We start from the raw sequence: 15,373 nt of genomic DNA, 5'->3' as shown, positions 1-15,373 counted from the left end.
ATATATATATATATATATATGTTTTGTGTGTAAACACACACACTAAACCAGATAATTTTAAGGGGAAAAGGCACTAGCACCTGGGGACACTACTGAATGCTTTATATGGAAAATAATATTTGAAACTGAGCCACATGGGGAATAGCTTATGTATATACAAAGGCACAGAAGTGGGTGATATGAAGTATATATGTGCATGAGTGTGGTCACAGACCCTTTTAGTAGGGAGAGGAGATAGGGAGAGAACAAGAAGGCCAGGTCAGCTGGACCATAGAGGATATGTGAAAGCAAGTAGCATTTAATAAGATTGGGGAAAATTAGGTTGGAGTGGATTTGTGAGCCTACAAGAATTTTTCCAGTAGTGGAGTGACATAAAAAGATGGGGGAGCCACTCTCCTTATAAAGGTAATAGCTTCCCTAGACCATTGGCATTTATTTGGGATCAAGGAACAAGAGAGGATATATCCTAAAGGACAGGGAATCCAATTTAATTACTGGTTTGATCTCATGTGTGCCACATTTTCTCCAAATCTGATTTCATGTTTCAGTGTAATATCTATATAACTTTCTTTTTCAAGGAAATCTTACATTAGCCTGGTACAATGAAAAAAACAGTCTTGAGGTTAGAGTACCTGGATTAAATTCTGCCTCTGATGTTTAATTTGGGGCAAACCATTCCATTTTCTTGGACTTGTATTACTTGTCTGTAAAATGAGGGACAGACTAGCTAGTTCTTGAGGAGCCTTCCTGTTCTAGCACCATTAGCATATTTAGCCTAATAAAATGATTGTAGAATCATATTAATGAAAGTTGAGAAATAAAATAAATTTGAAGTATTTGAAACTTGTCTAGTGGCACTGTCTTCATTCTAAGGGGAAGCACTAAGTCCATCCCTTTCTCTTGAGTTCCAGGTCATATTTTATAAGGTAAAGATTATAGTCCATAATCTATTTTCTTGAAACATGAGTCATTTTATACTTGAGTGCTGTACAAATCTTTATTTGATACTTTGTGATAAAATAATAGACTTTCAGAGTAATTTGATAGTGGGATGATGTTTTTCTCTTGTAATCACATCAGAAAATTTCCCCCTCTTTTTCCTCTGCCTGATTACTGATTTTATTAACAATAGTGTTGGCTTTACAGGTTGGCTGTTAAGCCTTAAGATAGTTTGTGTTCTTTTATATTGTAAATAAAACTTTGAATCTTCCAGTCTAGGAAAGGTACTACCTATCTCTGCTAGTCTTTTGTTTATCTTGACTGTCCTACTTGTGGCCTTTTAGGGTGGCGAGATGGGGGAGATGAAGGATGGAGTCTCAGAAGGAGCACAACTTCAGTCATCCTCAGTACACCGAAATCCCAACTATCACCCACGGTATCGAAGGTATGTACCAATGATCACCCATCTGGCTCCAGAATGAATGAAGGGCCAAGAAGATATTGTGGGATTATTTGTTGTGACTTCATTACATGGTTAAAGGGCACTTACAGCAACTTGTGTTCCCTCTTACTGACAGAAAAGGAAAGGTGCATATAAGTACCTGGGAGCCCTGATGGCTCATTTTATCTTTCTCTATGATGTATAAAATTGTGTACTGTGGAATGCAGATGATGCCAGAGTACCTCAAGTTGTCAAATTTTCTTGTAACTTGAACTTGTAACATGGGAGAAAAGTAGTATACTACACTATCATTTCCAGGATAACAAAACAAATTTGATTGCATTGGGAAATAGATTAGTTGGATATTACTTGGTGATGATTAAAATCCATGCAAACCTGCAAAATTTTTGTTCATGTCATCTTTAGCTCTTCATGAATACTAATGGTGTTCATTTGATTCAGTCACATCATGAATGTCTCTGCAATTAAAAAATAAAAACAATACTTCTTCCATATTTTAAGCTTTCAGTTTCTGCCAGTTTTTCTAATTAAAGACCAACCCATGCACCCCATCACCCTTGTTTTTCTTTATATTCTTCTGTAATCCTCTGCAGGGGCCCTCCTCGGCCACGTCCTGTTCTTCCTGTGGGGGAGGCAGAAGACAAGGAGAACCAGCATGGGGCTGGCGGCCCACAGCAGCCATCAGCTCGCCGGGGTTACCGGCGCCCGTACAACTACCGGCGCAGACCTCGCCCTCCAAATGGTCCTTCCCAAGATGGCAAAGAGGTAATAAGAGATGTTCAAGAAGGAAGAAAGCTTGTTCTTAGTTCCTTTAGGCCTGGATGCTGGAGATGCAGCAGACGTCTGCTTCTAAGGGCTAAAAAAGAGCACTTGAGGGTGGATCCTGCCCTGCTTACTGACTGCCTGCAAAGTATTGGCCAGTTATTTCATCCTGGGCAGAACATTTTAACCCTGGGCCTTGATTTCCTTTGTAAAGTGGAGTGAGTTTAGCCTCCTGGAAGAGACCAGAAGTTTGCTTCAACACTTAACCTCTTCTTGTCCTACAATTCTAATTAATTCCTAAATAAAGAAGACACTGCTATCAAAGGAGTTAGGTAGTGTCTTCCAAAGATGGGAAACATGAAGGAGCCAGCTAGATGGCACAGTGGTCAGAGGGCCAGACCTCCAGCCTCAGGCAGTTATTAGCTGCCAAACAACTCCCAGTATCTGCCCCGAAACCCGCAGATGGAATCACGAAGAGTCAGGTACAGTTGAAAAATGATTCAGCAGTGACTGAAAGAGGTTTTGAAACAAATCTCTCAAAAACAATCCTGAATATCATGTTAGAGATCATCTAGTGGAACAAAAGGTGCTGGATTTAGAGTAAGAGGGCAGCTTGGGCTTCCATTTTGTCTCAGTCCGAGAGAGAGACAGACAGAGAAAGAGAGAGACAGAGCCCTGCTCAGGGTTTTGGCCCCCTCCCTCCCAGCTTCTCTTTTTCTTTGGAGAAATACATCTTCCAGGAGCAGATTTCTTGGTCCAAGGTAATTGCCAAAACTGATAGTTGCCCTCTTTAGCTGGCAGATTTATTTAGAGTACATTTATTTGCCTTCTGGATATCCCACTTTTACAAAAACAATCCCTTCATTAAGGCAATGATCTGACCTGATTCCCTCAACTTGTTCTCAGGTGGCTGAAGCACCAACTGAAAACCCTGCTCCAACTGCTCAGCCCAGCAGCGCCGAGTGATGTCTGACTCTGAGAAGCACCTTTTCCATTACAGGTAAAAAATAAAGCATGGAAGTGTCCAGGCCTGGTGTCCCCTGTTTTTTGTTTGTTTTTTTTAAACCCATACCTTCCATCTTAGAATCAATACTGGGTATTGGTTCCAATGCAGAAAAGCAGGAAGGGCTGGGCTAGGCTTTGGGGGTTAAGTGACTTGCCCAGGGTCAAGGGAGTGTTTGGGATTTGAACCCAGGACCTTCTGTCTCTAGGTCTGGCTCTCTATCCACTGAGCCACCCAGCTGACCCCAGCCTCTGACTATTAAGTATGTAGTCCTTTAGAGTTCAGACTATGAATTTGTCTATTCTCAGAATAATGCTAGTGGCCAACTATACAAGTCAGCAAATCCTAATCCTTTCTGAAATTAGGTAGTGTCAGGAGGAGAAAGGAAATCCTGCTGTGCTCCTCTTTTCTATATTCCCCAGGGCAGCCAGGCAACATTTATTAAGTGTCTTCTCTATGTCGGACATGGCAAAACAGTGGCATATCCTTGCCTGGTTTTGCCTTATTTTCTGCCTTCTATTTGCCTTACCCTGTGCAGAAGGCTCTTTTGTAGGTGATAAAATTGTCCCTTTTTGGTGGAAGGGTGGGAAGGGAGACAGGAAGACAACACACCAGTTAACTTAAACTTTGTTTATTGTGTTTCTGGCTCTTATTACCTTTTTAATTTAGATAAAATTGTTTTGATGTGATGCCTAATGCTTTGGATTTTACCATAGAGCTTTTCCTATGCTTTCAAAGTTGCATCATAAATTGACTTTCTTTCTGCTGAAAATTTGTCCAAGGAACTTTTCCAATTCTGGGTAGTAAACAGTTTCTTCACTCACCCCAGATAAAGCTGTTTCCATGGAAGGCAGCTACTACTGATCTTTGTAAATAAATGTGCTTTGAGTCGTGACTTCTAAAATGGAATAGTTTTAACATTTGAAACTTGTAGTGTTATCTATATGTGACTCTTGTGCTTTTGAGTTCAACTTAGAATTAGAAATTTGACTCTCTTTACTTTTACAGGTGTGCTAAAACAACACCAGAGAAAGAAACCTTAAATACTTTACCAACACCAAAGAGATATCCAAGCAATAAACTAACCAAGATTTTTGAGAAGATCAGAACTTTTTTATTCTTAAATTAAAAACATGGGAAGAAAAACCCTTACCAGCAAGCTGAGATCCAGGAATGCATGCACAAGAGATAACAGAAAGAAATGAAACAGCTTCCTCAATTTCAGCAACAACTGTGGTTTTTTTTCTGGCTTTACCATATTGCTATTATGAATTGAAAGAAAATTTTGGCACCAACTCTAAAGGGAAGAACCCAACCAAAGAAATTATAGTAAATGCTTTTTTTTTTTCCAATTTTGATGCTGGTGCTAAACCTTCCCAGGTGTGGTTTAATTTTTTTTTTCTTTTGCCAGTCCTATATTATCGGGATTGGGGAGGAGAAATTTCCTGCTTTATACCATGTGACAACTGAGTGACCTTCCTCAGAAATAAATTTCACCCTCTGAGGGAAAAAGAGACCTAGCTTCAGTATAGTTCTTTTGTGTTGGATCTTTCCTTTCCTGAAATCTGTATACTTCTGAGGTGTAGCATCATGTCTACATGGGTTATAAATAGAACAATAAAGAGAAACTAGTGAGGTGTGCCCTAGGAAAACACTAAGGGAGAGGTATTATCAAATCTCCATTTAACCAATTTGGAATCTTTCTCCTTTGAGCATAGTGAGCCCTAGCCACCTCTGTGAGATGAGAGGCGTAATACAATTATTCTTCAGAGAATGTCAGACCATCCAAGATAGTTTAATCCTGTAGAAAGAGTCTTGCTAAGAGCAGATTTCTCTGTGGTGTTTCTTAAAATAGCCAGAATCTGTTCAGAGTTTTGAGCTAGAGGTTAAGGGAAATAAATAAATAGCTTTACTGAACTTCAAAACTTTGGGGGAAACCTAAGGCATTTTGGGAAGTAATCCTCAAATAGGAACCACCCTGGTAATCTTGGGCAAATCACAACTTCTGGGTCTATTTCTTCTGCAAAATGAGACAATTCATTTCTCAGATATAAATTCTCTGTAAAGGGACACACAAAGACTTAATGGAAGCTAAGAATATCTGAATATCCTTTTCCTCATCTTCTCCTTCATTCTTTTCCCCATTCCCTTTCTAGCTAAAGTTTGTAGGGGGGTGGCAACAGGTATATTATTTAAATACATATTGTATGTGAATGCTTTTGAAATTTTTAATTATATGTGCAAAAGAGTTGTGTCTCTTAGATTCATCGCTGGTTTTTTCAGTTCTAATAGGACTTTCTGTTCTCCCTAATATATATTGCCATATCCCAATTACTAGGCAGGAGAACTTTCCTAGAAGTGACATCAAATGTCAGTACCACTTCTGCCCTACATAAGAGCCCCAGACCTAAGGCTTTGAAATTTTACCTGTAGTGGGTATTGTGGTGCAAAGAGGGGGCAAAACAGCCTTGCAGGCTTTGCTGCAGAGTTCTTCCATCAGTTGTTAAGGGTTTTAGAATCTTGGGAAAGTCAGTTGGCCCTGGGAACTCGTGGAGAGAATCAAGGTCAATCTGAGCTTCTTTGGGTTGAAACCTGGCCTATATTTTGCAGCTTTTCTTTTAAAAATTGTTAGTTCTGCTAATTCCTTTGAATCTCCCTAGCCTTCTGTATTCCCACCTTCAATTTCCCTACCTGAATGTCTGAGAAGTTTTGAAAGGAGAGTAGATCTGAGTGTTAGTTTCAAATCTTGATGGATTAGTCAAATAGGGCTCACCCTTGTTACAAATTTATCTATTGAATCATTGTATCCAACTTTCTTACCCCTTTTTGCTACAAACCCTCTGGGGCTGAGGAGGCTGGTCCCTACTGTCTCCCTCCCCCACCTGAAGTTTTCTCTAGGCGCCTGTTAGGGTTACCTAAAATTCTCTATCCTTTCCGATCAACCCTAGAAAACAATAAACCCCGTTTGTCTTTAATCCAAACTCTTTGGCTACTTCATTAGTAGATTAATAAGAGAGGGAGGAAGAGAGAAAGGAATAACATTCTGGAGTTTGAGGGAAGCTGGAGGTATCCGTTTTGGAGGAAGTGTAACTTCAATACTTCCTCTGAATCTTCCTTAGTGAACCTGTGAAACTGACTAGAAGCCTCAAGTCAGTTTCAAGCCATTCTTGGCTGGCTCTAACCTGGCTGTAAAAGTGTCTCTTTTACTTGAAGGGCTCAGTCTGTTTCCCTTCAGTGTTTTGTCTCTAACCTGAGTATCCAGTCTGTGTTACCCTGCTGCTGTTGCCTGCCTTAGATTAACTCATCCTCTCCCTCAAAACTCTTTATACCTCCGTGTTTATATTCCCTAAACTCAGACATTCCCTTACTTCTACCACCTCAACTACCAAACTTCACATCCATTTTATTGCCTTAGGGGTTCACAAACCCCTATCCACAGTGCCTATCCTCTATTCCAACCATACCTCTGCCTTAATTTCCCTACTACCTATAGCCTAATCCCCTTATTACTTCCTGATATTCCCCTATTACAGTATCCAAATGTAGTTAATATACAATGCCTTGTGCCCTTTCTGTATATGTTTTTTTTTTTCTTTAACCCTTGTACTTCCGTGTATTGTCTCATAGGTGGAAGATTGGTAAGGGTGGGCAGGGGGTCAAGTGACTTGCCCAGGGTCACACAGCTGGGAAGCGGCTGAGGCCGGGTTCCGTGTATGGTTTTACTAATTTAAGATCTAAATGTCTTGATATTTGTATGTGGATGTTGAGGGTTTTATGAGATCCGTAGTACTTTGTTTAGGAAAAACTTGACTTCATGCTTATATATAGGAGCGTTGGGGATTACCCTCAACTCTTAGCACTTGGACTGATTAGAATGACTTAACACCTGTCTAAATATCCTTTGCAATAGATCTGGGCCAAGTTCTATTTTTTTTCCTTCAAGTGGTGCTCTTGTTCATATGTGAACTCTGGAACCTCTTTATCTCTGTTCTTGACTGCATTTGCCTGAAGTCTAGTTAAATTAGGCTTTGAACAAAAATGCCCCAAACTTTTGGGTGCAGAATGGACATGAAATGTCAGAAGAAGGAGCTTTGTAAAGGTTAGAGATTGTTTTAGTTTGGAGTAAGGTGCGTTTGGGGTTCCTTCATCCTGTAATGTCATAGAGTGAGTAGTTATTGGCAAAACAGACAGCCACAACTCAGAATGAGAAGTGTGAGAAATAGGTAGTCACACTATTATACATTAAATTGCAGCAAACAATAATAAACTGCTTTGGACAAGGAAGAACTTTTTGAAATACCATGAGGCTATGTGATGGATTAACAAACACATGTTGCCAATCACTAATATCTATTCTGACAAGTTCCATTTTGAGATATGGTGGTGGTGGCAGCTTATGTCCTGTTGTTTGCTTCATGACCCTCCACTAAACCTCCCTAGAGAGGAGCCACTCCCCCTCAATGCAAACCTGGCTTTGGGAGAAGTGATAGGAGCAAAAGCATGAGTTTAGCTGTGTCCAACTCTTTCATGACCCCATTTGGGGTTTTCATGGCAAAGATACTGAAGTGGTTTGCTGTTCCCTTTAGCCCATTTCACAGGTGAGAAAATGGACAAATAGGGTTAAGTGATTTATCCAGTCATAACTAGTGTCTGGTTGGATTTGAACTCATGCACGCAGTCCACTCATCTAGCTGCCCTTCATGCTAAAAGCAGAACTGCCCTTCATTCCCTTGTCTATAACGAAATCTAATCCCTCGACCCCTCAGCTCCTTCCCTGGCTGACCTTTCTCCCATCAGCCTCTCACGGAACCAGTAAAACTACTGTCCTTTTGAATTCCTTTTCCCCCTTTATGTTAACCATTATGTGATGTGCACACCATGCAAAGGAGCCATGGCTGTTTTACTTCACTAGCTCAGCTGGATTATGCAGGTTTAGGATGCCGTGCCCTTTAATGTTGGGTCTACCTTGATCCCTTAGATGCATACTTTTTTTTTTCTTAAGTTTTGGCCAATTCTAGGATCACTTTGGATCCCAGTTCTGTCATTTTGTTCAGTTGAGTTCAACACTTACTGTCACCATTTTTTTGTTTGTTTTTTAAAAACAAACCGGAGTAATTTGCTCATTTTACAGATAAGTAACTGAGACAAACAGACTTAAGTGAGTTGCCCAGGGTGACTTAGTAAGTGTCTGTATGATAAGTATACTCTAAATCACATAGGTGGTCTTAAGTGGTAGAAGTAAGAATTGAATCCAGGTCTTTTTAACCTAGCTTTATTGAAACCTTTTACTTCATAAGTCATTATATTATGGTTTCATGGGTGTAGATACATATTGTCTCCCTTAATTATCCTTAGAGGACCAGTCCCTTCCATTCTTTCCCAAGAATGTTGGGTGGAAACATCAGTGGCCATCAGGGGGAGCCAATGTATTGTATATCTGCCTTTCCACTGCATTCTGGCTATGGAACTGTCAAGTTAGTAACCAGGTGGTATAGTTTGCTCTGGAGGTACTTTAATCAGGAAAAATTCAGATTCTCAGATGGAATTGCATGTAGTAATTTATTTTGATTCTGAGTTGACCAGAGGGAGACTAATTGCTTCCTTTCTTTTAACCTTCACACATAATTTTTCAAATTTGCAATCTAAAATGTCTTGAATATTCCTCTTTCCATTCCCTCTGCCATAATCTTACATTTCTGCTGCCATCTACCTACTTCAGGTCTACAATGATGTTTTAAGGATTTTTTTCAGTGCCTACCTGCCAATATGATCCTCCCTCAACTGAACTTTTGAAATAGTTAGCAATAGTTTAACAAAATCAACCAACAATCAGACAAGGTTGATAGTAAATGCAAAATTCTTTACCCATTATCCCCCATTTGTCTACTTAAAAAGGAATGAAAGATGTTTTATCATCTAAACTCTGGAATCACGATTGTGGTATTTAACAAAGTTATTTTTTAACATTAACATATTTTATATATATATATATATATATATATATATATATATATATATATATATATATACATTCAGACATACATGTTACAGTTTCTACTTTTTTACTCAAGTTCATTTGTTTCAAGATTCTTTGAATTCTTCATTTGTCATTTTGTTTTGGCATAATAATATCCTAGTATATTCACATATCAAAATTAGTTCAGTGGTCCTTCAAGTGATACCAATTTTTCTTTTAGTTCTTAGTTACCACAAAAAAAAAACAACTATTGCTATGTATGTTTGGGTATCCGTGGGACTTTATTGTTTTTCATCTCCTTGGCATATGCTTAGTAATGGGGTCAAAAGTTTAGTAACTTTTATTACATATTTCAATTTTCCCTCAAAGAATGTTTGGGACCAGTTCACAACTTCTTCAGCAACATATTTATATAGCTAGGTTCCTACCTCATTAACATAATGATGGGAATGAGGTATAGACAGAATTGTTTTCATTTTTCTTAAAAATTAATGTTTTTTTTCTACATTTCTGAAAATACTATCCACTAAATCTTAGAATGAAAATTTAAAAATTTAAAATCAATCAACACTTCAAATTATGTATTATAGCATGCCACATTTCATATCCATAGTCTTCTACTTAACATTAATGGAGATACATTCATCTCTGAGGCCAAGTGTGGGTGGTCATTATGATTACAGAATATTCTGTTTTCATTTTCTGCTTTGTGTCTATTGTCATGTATATTCCTGGTTCTGTAATTCATATCACATCACTTCCTTTAAGTCTTTCATGTTTCTCAGAATTCTTTGTAGTTTTCATTTTTTCATATAGCTCAGTAACATGCCATTATATTTTATGCTACAATTTTTTTCTGCCATTCCACATATTACAGTAGAATTTTAATAAAAAGGTAAACCAAGGCAGATCTCTGAACATGATAACATTTATTATCAGTTCATGCTACCTGTCAATAAATAGGGCCTACCTCCATTCATGCTAAAGACCCCAACTGGATAGAGAAGTGCTCTTTACAGATTTTTAGTGAACATACAACAAAACAAAGCAAGGTAGATGATATCATGGGATTGAGTGCAAGATAATAGGTTAGAGAGTTGAGATGTAGAGAACATGATTGGCTAGAAGTCTGGTAATTGTGGTTAACAACATCCCTCCTTTTCCCGTGAGACATAAGAAGGGCTCTTTGGTGGGGTCCAGGTGAGATAGCAGCAGCCAATACTTTAAATAGCAAACCTGCCATAGAATAGTTTGGAAGCTAAAGATATCAGGTGTAATTCCCTTCTCCATCACACAGTCCTCCATGTTAGCAAATTCTTTGAGCCAAGGAAAGGTCAATGATTAGCAAGAGAGCTGGATTTCTAAACTTAACCCCTCCCAGACTCAGATGAATTTTGAACTGAGTTCAGACAACCAAAATTCAAGCAGTTACAGGAAGAAAGAGCACAGGACAAAACCAGTTACTTGTAAGTAGAATGATGACCAATTTTAGTTTTGTCAGTTCCTCCCTTTTGATCATGAGAGACAAAGATTGTCTCTCATGTCTCTCATTGGTCTCATTGACCAATTATGATCTTTTAAGATCTTTAACTATTATCAACAGTACACACTAACATCGTTTTTTTTGGGTAGAAATTCAGAACAGGCTTTACCAACACTGATTAATGCAAAGTTGAAAAAGAATAGCATGACAGATTAATCATAACACAAGCCATAATAACATGTAAAATCATGGACTGAATTTAGAAGAGATTTAGTATCTCCAAGATAATTAAGGAAACTCAGCAAACAGATACTTGTAAAGTGAAGAGCCAAAGTAATGGTGATCAACAATAGTAACAGTAAACCTAGTATCTTAATAATCCAGTCCTAATATCCATTTTATTATTAATATAATTCATATTGAACTTCAGATGTCCATTGTAGTTAGTTTTCTGTTTGTAAGTCCTCAGGGTGGCTCTGAAGGGGTCTCCTAGTTAGTAATTTACCTTTCTGGTTCCATATTACTTGAAGAAAATTTTAGATGTTTTATAAAAGAGATTTCAATACAATTTAGTACACCTTTCTAAACTCTTCTTCAATAATCAAAACTGATGGAAATTTTGGTTCTGATATTAAATTAGGAATTCGTGGTTTTCTGAAAATTTTAATTTTTAAATGCCCCTTGCTGTTTCTTTTTCTAAACTCAGTATCTGACATAAACACTGTTAATGACAAGCTGAAGGAAGAATCAAATCTATGAATCCTTAAAAAAAAAAAATCCATCTTGAAAATGAGTCTGGTTAAAGATTTAATATTTACTTAAGAAAACATAAATAAAACATCTAAAATATCACAGATATTTCAAAACATTTTAAATATTTGAAAGGCCTTTAAAAAAACCTGTCTTAGAATCAATACTGTGTACTGGTTCCAAGGCAGAAGAGTGGTAAGGGATGAGCAATGGGGGTGCAGTGACTTGCCTAGAGTCACAGGTAAGAAGTATCTGAGGCCAGGTTTGAACCCAGGACCTCCCATCTCTTGACCTGGCTCTCAATCCACTGAGCCACCTACCTGAACTCCTGAAGGCCTTTTAAACTACATATGTATTTGATCTTGTTGTTTTCTAAAAAATTTTACTTGCATTTTACTTGATTTTGAAAGCACTTAGAACTCTAAAGTTTTCAATTTGTTTCCATTTTTTTTTTACCTTTTACAATTGCAATTAATTCCATTTCAATTCCAAATTCCAGTTCAATTCTCCTCTTTAGAGGCATCAAGTCTGATAAAGATTTAATCCTCTCATAAAAGGATTGGGAACAGAATACAAGAAGATGACCACTAATACAAATGAATCGATTTAAAACTGCAAAGTACACGTCAGTTGTAGCAAAAAGTCTTGGGATGGGTTAAGCAAACCAAGCAAGTAATTCCCAAACAGTGCATATCAAATAAATAGCCTATAGTAAAACATGTCAGCACTTTCCAGCTCAGTGTACATGCTTATTCTAAAGTAAATAATAAACCTGTTTAAATAAAATTTATTTTCTCTTTGAGTTAACTTAAGATATCTCATAAGTTACTCTCCCCTAAGAAAATTGATTCCACTAAAATTCTTTATGTTAAAACAAAACTGAAGTTAATTTTTTTTAAACCCTTACCTTCTGTCTTGGAATCAATGCTGTGTATTGGTTCCAAGGCAGAAGAGTGGTAAGGGTAGGCAATGGGGGTTAAGCGACTTGCCCAGGGTCACACACCTGGGGAGGCCATATTTGAACCCAGGACCTCCCGTTCCTAGGCCTGGTTCTCATTCCACTGAGCTACCCAGCTGCCTCCTGAAGTTAATTTTAACATGATCTAATGAATAGATTTTTAGTTTGGTCTTGTAAACATTTATATTATTGTCTTAGCATACTGAAAAATACTCAGATATTCAAATATGCAAATACTCATTTAGTTAGTTGTTCAGGAAATGCTTTTGACTATTGCAAGGGTCAGCAATGTATGGCTCTCGAGCCATATCTGGCTCCATCTCCCGACAGGCCAGTCTGGGCAGAGCCCCAGGGTGTGCCCCAGGGGGCCCTTCAGCGCCCCCCCCCCCATATTCCAGTGCCTTCTGCCTCCATCCTCCTCCTTCCGCAGGCATTTATGGCTTTCACAGCCAAAAAGGTTGCCGACTGTTGGACTATCGTCTTAGATTGAAAATAGTAGGAGGTGCTAAGACGCTGCAACAATAATTATATTGAGAAGAAATTGTAGTTTAATTTTCTGTGGTTAGATTTACTAGGAGATGAAGAAGCAGGTGGGGATCACAATAGCAGTCTCCAGGCCCCTGTCCGAGGGCACAAAATGACTTAGGAGATCTATGACAGGATAAAATATCCTTAGCTCCATCCAATTTCATGCATAATTTGATTCCAGGTAAAAATAATATAAGCAACCAAGTGTATGACAGGATTCCACAGTCAGGCTCAGAATTAACCAGGTGGGAAGAATTTTTGCTTGGGGAAACCAAGTCAAGGGGGTCCTACCTCAGGTTTCCTAAGATTGCCCTTCCACCTTCCACCCCAGACACAGATACCCTCTGGTCTCTGATCTTTAGATGTCACTCCTATAGGGCTGTTGACATTTTTTCAAAGCAATGAAGCAACAAACCTGAAAACAGCTCGAGGGGAAAAAATCAGGGTTCGAAAAGATTTCACCTCAAACAGCAAAGTCTTAGTAACCACAGGAGGGGTGAACATAATTGTTAGCTACAATATCAATACTCTTAATTTGTTGCAATAAATTAGTATTACCTAGCAAAGAAAAATTTATCAGACCTAAAAAACAACACAAAAGATTTCACCTAACATCTCTTACAGTAATTTCCCTTCTTAAATATAGTTTAAAATGTATCCTGAAGTAAAAAAAAAAAAGGCAGTCATTAGAATTTAATAAAATAATCCCATTCAGGAAGGTCACATAGATAGTGAAGAGATGATAACTAACTCCTTGGAGCCTGTTAAGACTAAGTTGGTCAAAGATGTAACTTCAGATAAGACTAACCCAGCATTATATCATGATTTTAATAATCACAAACCAGCACAAAAATAGTTTCTATACCATAAACACATTAAAAAATAAAAAATAAAAATAATTCAAGGACTATTTGAAATGCAAGTGTTGGGAATTCTGTTCCCTAAATAAACCAAGACATCAAATTTCTCTGCAGGGATGATAAGATTCCTCTGACCTTGCATAAGTCAGCCATTCCTCTTATTTTTCTCAAAAAGTAAGCAGTTATTCTTTTAGTTTAAATATGTCTCAATAAATGCTTCAAAAGTGTCAACATTAGAACAATAATCTCTAATAACAACTTAGTAATTTCACAGTACCCAAATCAAATGGAACTAAAATCTCCAATGAAATAATTGTACCAGACTCTTTAACAGCACATTTTATATAATGGATTCTCAGAATTTATGATATTAAAAAATTTAAAAACATGGCGAAAGACAAATTCATTTTGAATTTAAAGCATGATATAAATTTAATCAAATACATTTCTTTTTTCCCCAAATGCATTTTTGAATTATATTCATACAGGAAAACTATGTTGGAAAGGAATTAGTTCAAAACAAATTTCATATTTCATTAGAGACCCATTTAGCAAATAAAAACATATAGTACATAGGCCAAAAGAAATTACAAGATAAATAAAGCTTTATTAGTTTAAATTTAGTGGTAGGTTAACTCAGAATGTGCTAGGCCAAATATTACAGGGCAGTGGTGTGTAAAATACCTCACTCTACTTACAGGGCTCATTACATAGCAGAGGGCATATTAAAGAGATTTCTGTTATATAAAATTCACAGTAAAAACCATTATTGATTGTATTTCCAAATAAACAATTTCAATTGACAGTTTTTAAACAATTGAATCTATAATAGTTCCATACAAATCAATAACCCAAAAGAATCCAGATTATTTTTTCTTCTTACCATTTTAATAATTGGTCTAATGGTATTTTAACAAATTTATGTCAAGTATTATTTTTATCCACAGTTTCAAATTGGTAAACTGAAATAATTTGTTGTAGCTAAAGAACTCCTAATATATACATTTTGTATCAGTTGCATTGAAGGCTTATGCAGAATTATCCAATTTGGAATATTTGCATCCTAACAAAATAATAAGTAATAAAGCAGGTATGCAGCACATCGCCAGATTTTGTGTTAAGCATTTCACAATCACTATATCAATTCTGATCCTCCCAATGAACCTTGGGAGGGGGGTACTAATGATAAGTTAATTATTTTTCTTTTTAACAGGGGCTATTCATTTCCCTATTTATCTTTGTAACTATATTTAATTATACAATGTTATCAATGTTTTTACTAATGTTAATAATTATGCTATTTTCCTATGCAGAACAATCCTTAAGCATCACTAGTATAAATCCAATTTGTTAATAGTGAATTATTTTTTTTTGGTTATAGTTTTAATTTGTAGTAGGCATTTGGTTCCCTTCTCTTATTTCATAAAGGGGTAACAATGTGTTAACACATTTTTAGACTTTGCTAACATAGGAATACCTCTGAGTTAATGAACTCTGTTATCTGCCACTTTCTTTCTGTGATTTGGGTTCTGGGCTTTCAAAAACCAGCTCTTGCCCCCAATTAAACAATTTCTTTCTCCATAAGAAGAGCACCCTATAGAAGGGCCTTAGGTGGAGAAGACCCAGTGGCAGTTGTGCTGCATGCCAGAA

General features: G+C 37.2%; 1 protein-coding gene across 1 annotated transcript; it reads left to right on the top strand.

Moving 5' to 3' along the window:
* The first annotated feature begins 1,262 nt into the window (after positions 1–1,262).
* LOC123248628 (Y-box-binding protein 3-like) lies at positions 1,263–4,683 on the top strand. Its single transcript, XM_044677470.1, has 4 exons — positions 1,263–1,384; positions 1,996–2,167; positions 3,071–3,164; positions 4,176–4,683. The coding sequence occupies exons 1-3, from the start codon at positions 1,293–1,295 to the stop codon at positions 3,128–3,130; spliced, it is 324 nt and encodes a 107-aa protein (XP_044533405.1). The 5' UTR covers positions 1,263–1,292; the 3' UTR covers positions 3,131–3,164; positions 4,176–4,683.
* Positions 4,684–15,373: the final 10,690 nt, after the last annotated feature.

This window comes from Gracilinanus agilis, chromosome 5 (genome assembly GCF_016433145.1).
Source record: "Gracilinanus agilis isolate LMUSP501 chromosome 5, AgileGrace, whole genome shotgun sequence".
NCBI classification, from domain to species: Eukaryota; Metazoa; Chordata; class Mammalia; order Didelphimorphia; family Didelphidae; genus Gracilinanus; species Gracilinanus agilis.
This window is presented reverse-complemented; position numbering and strand designations above follow the sequence as displayed.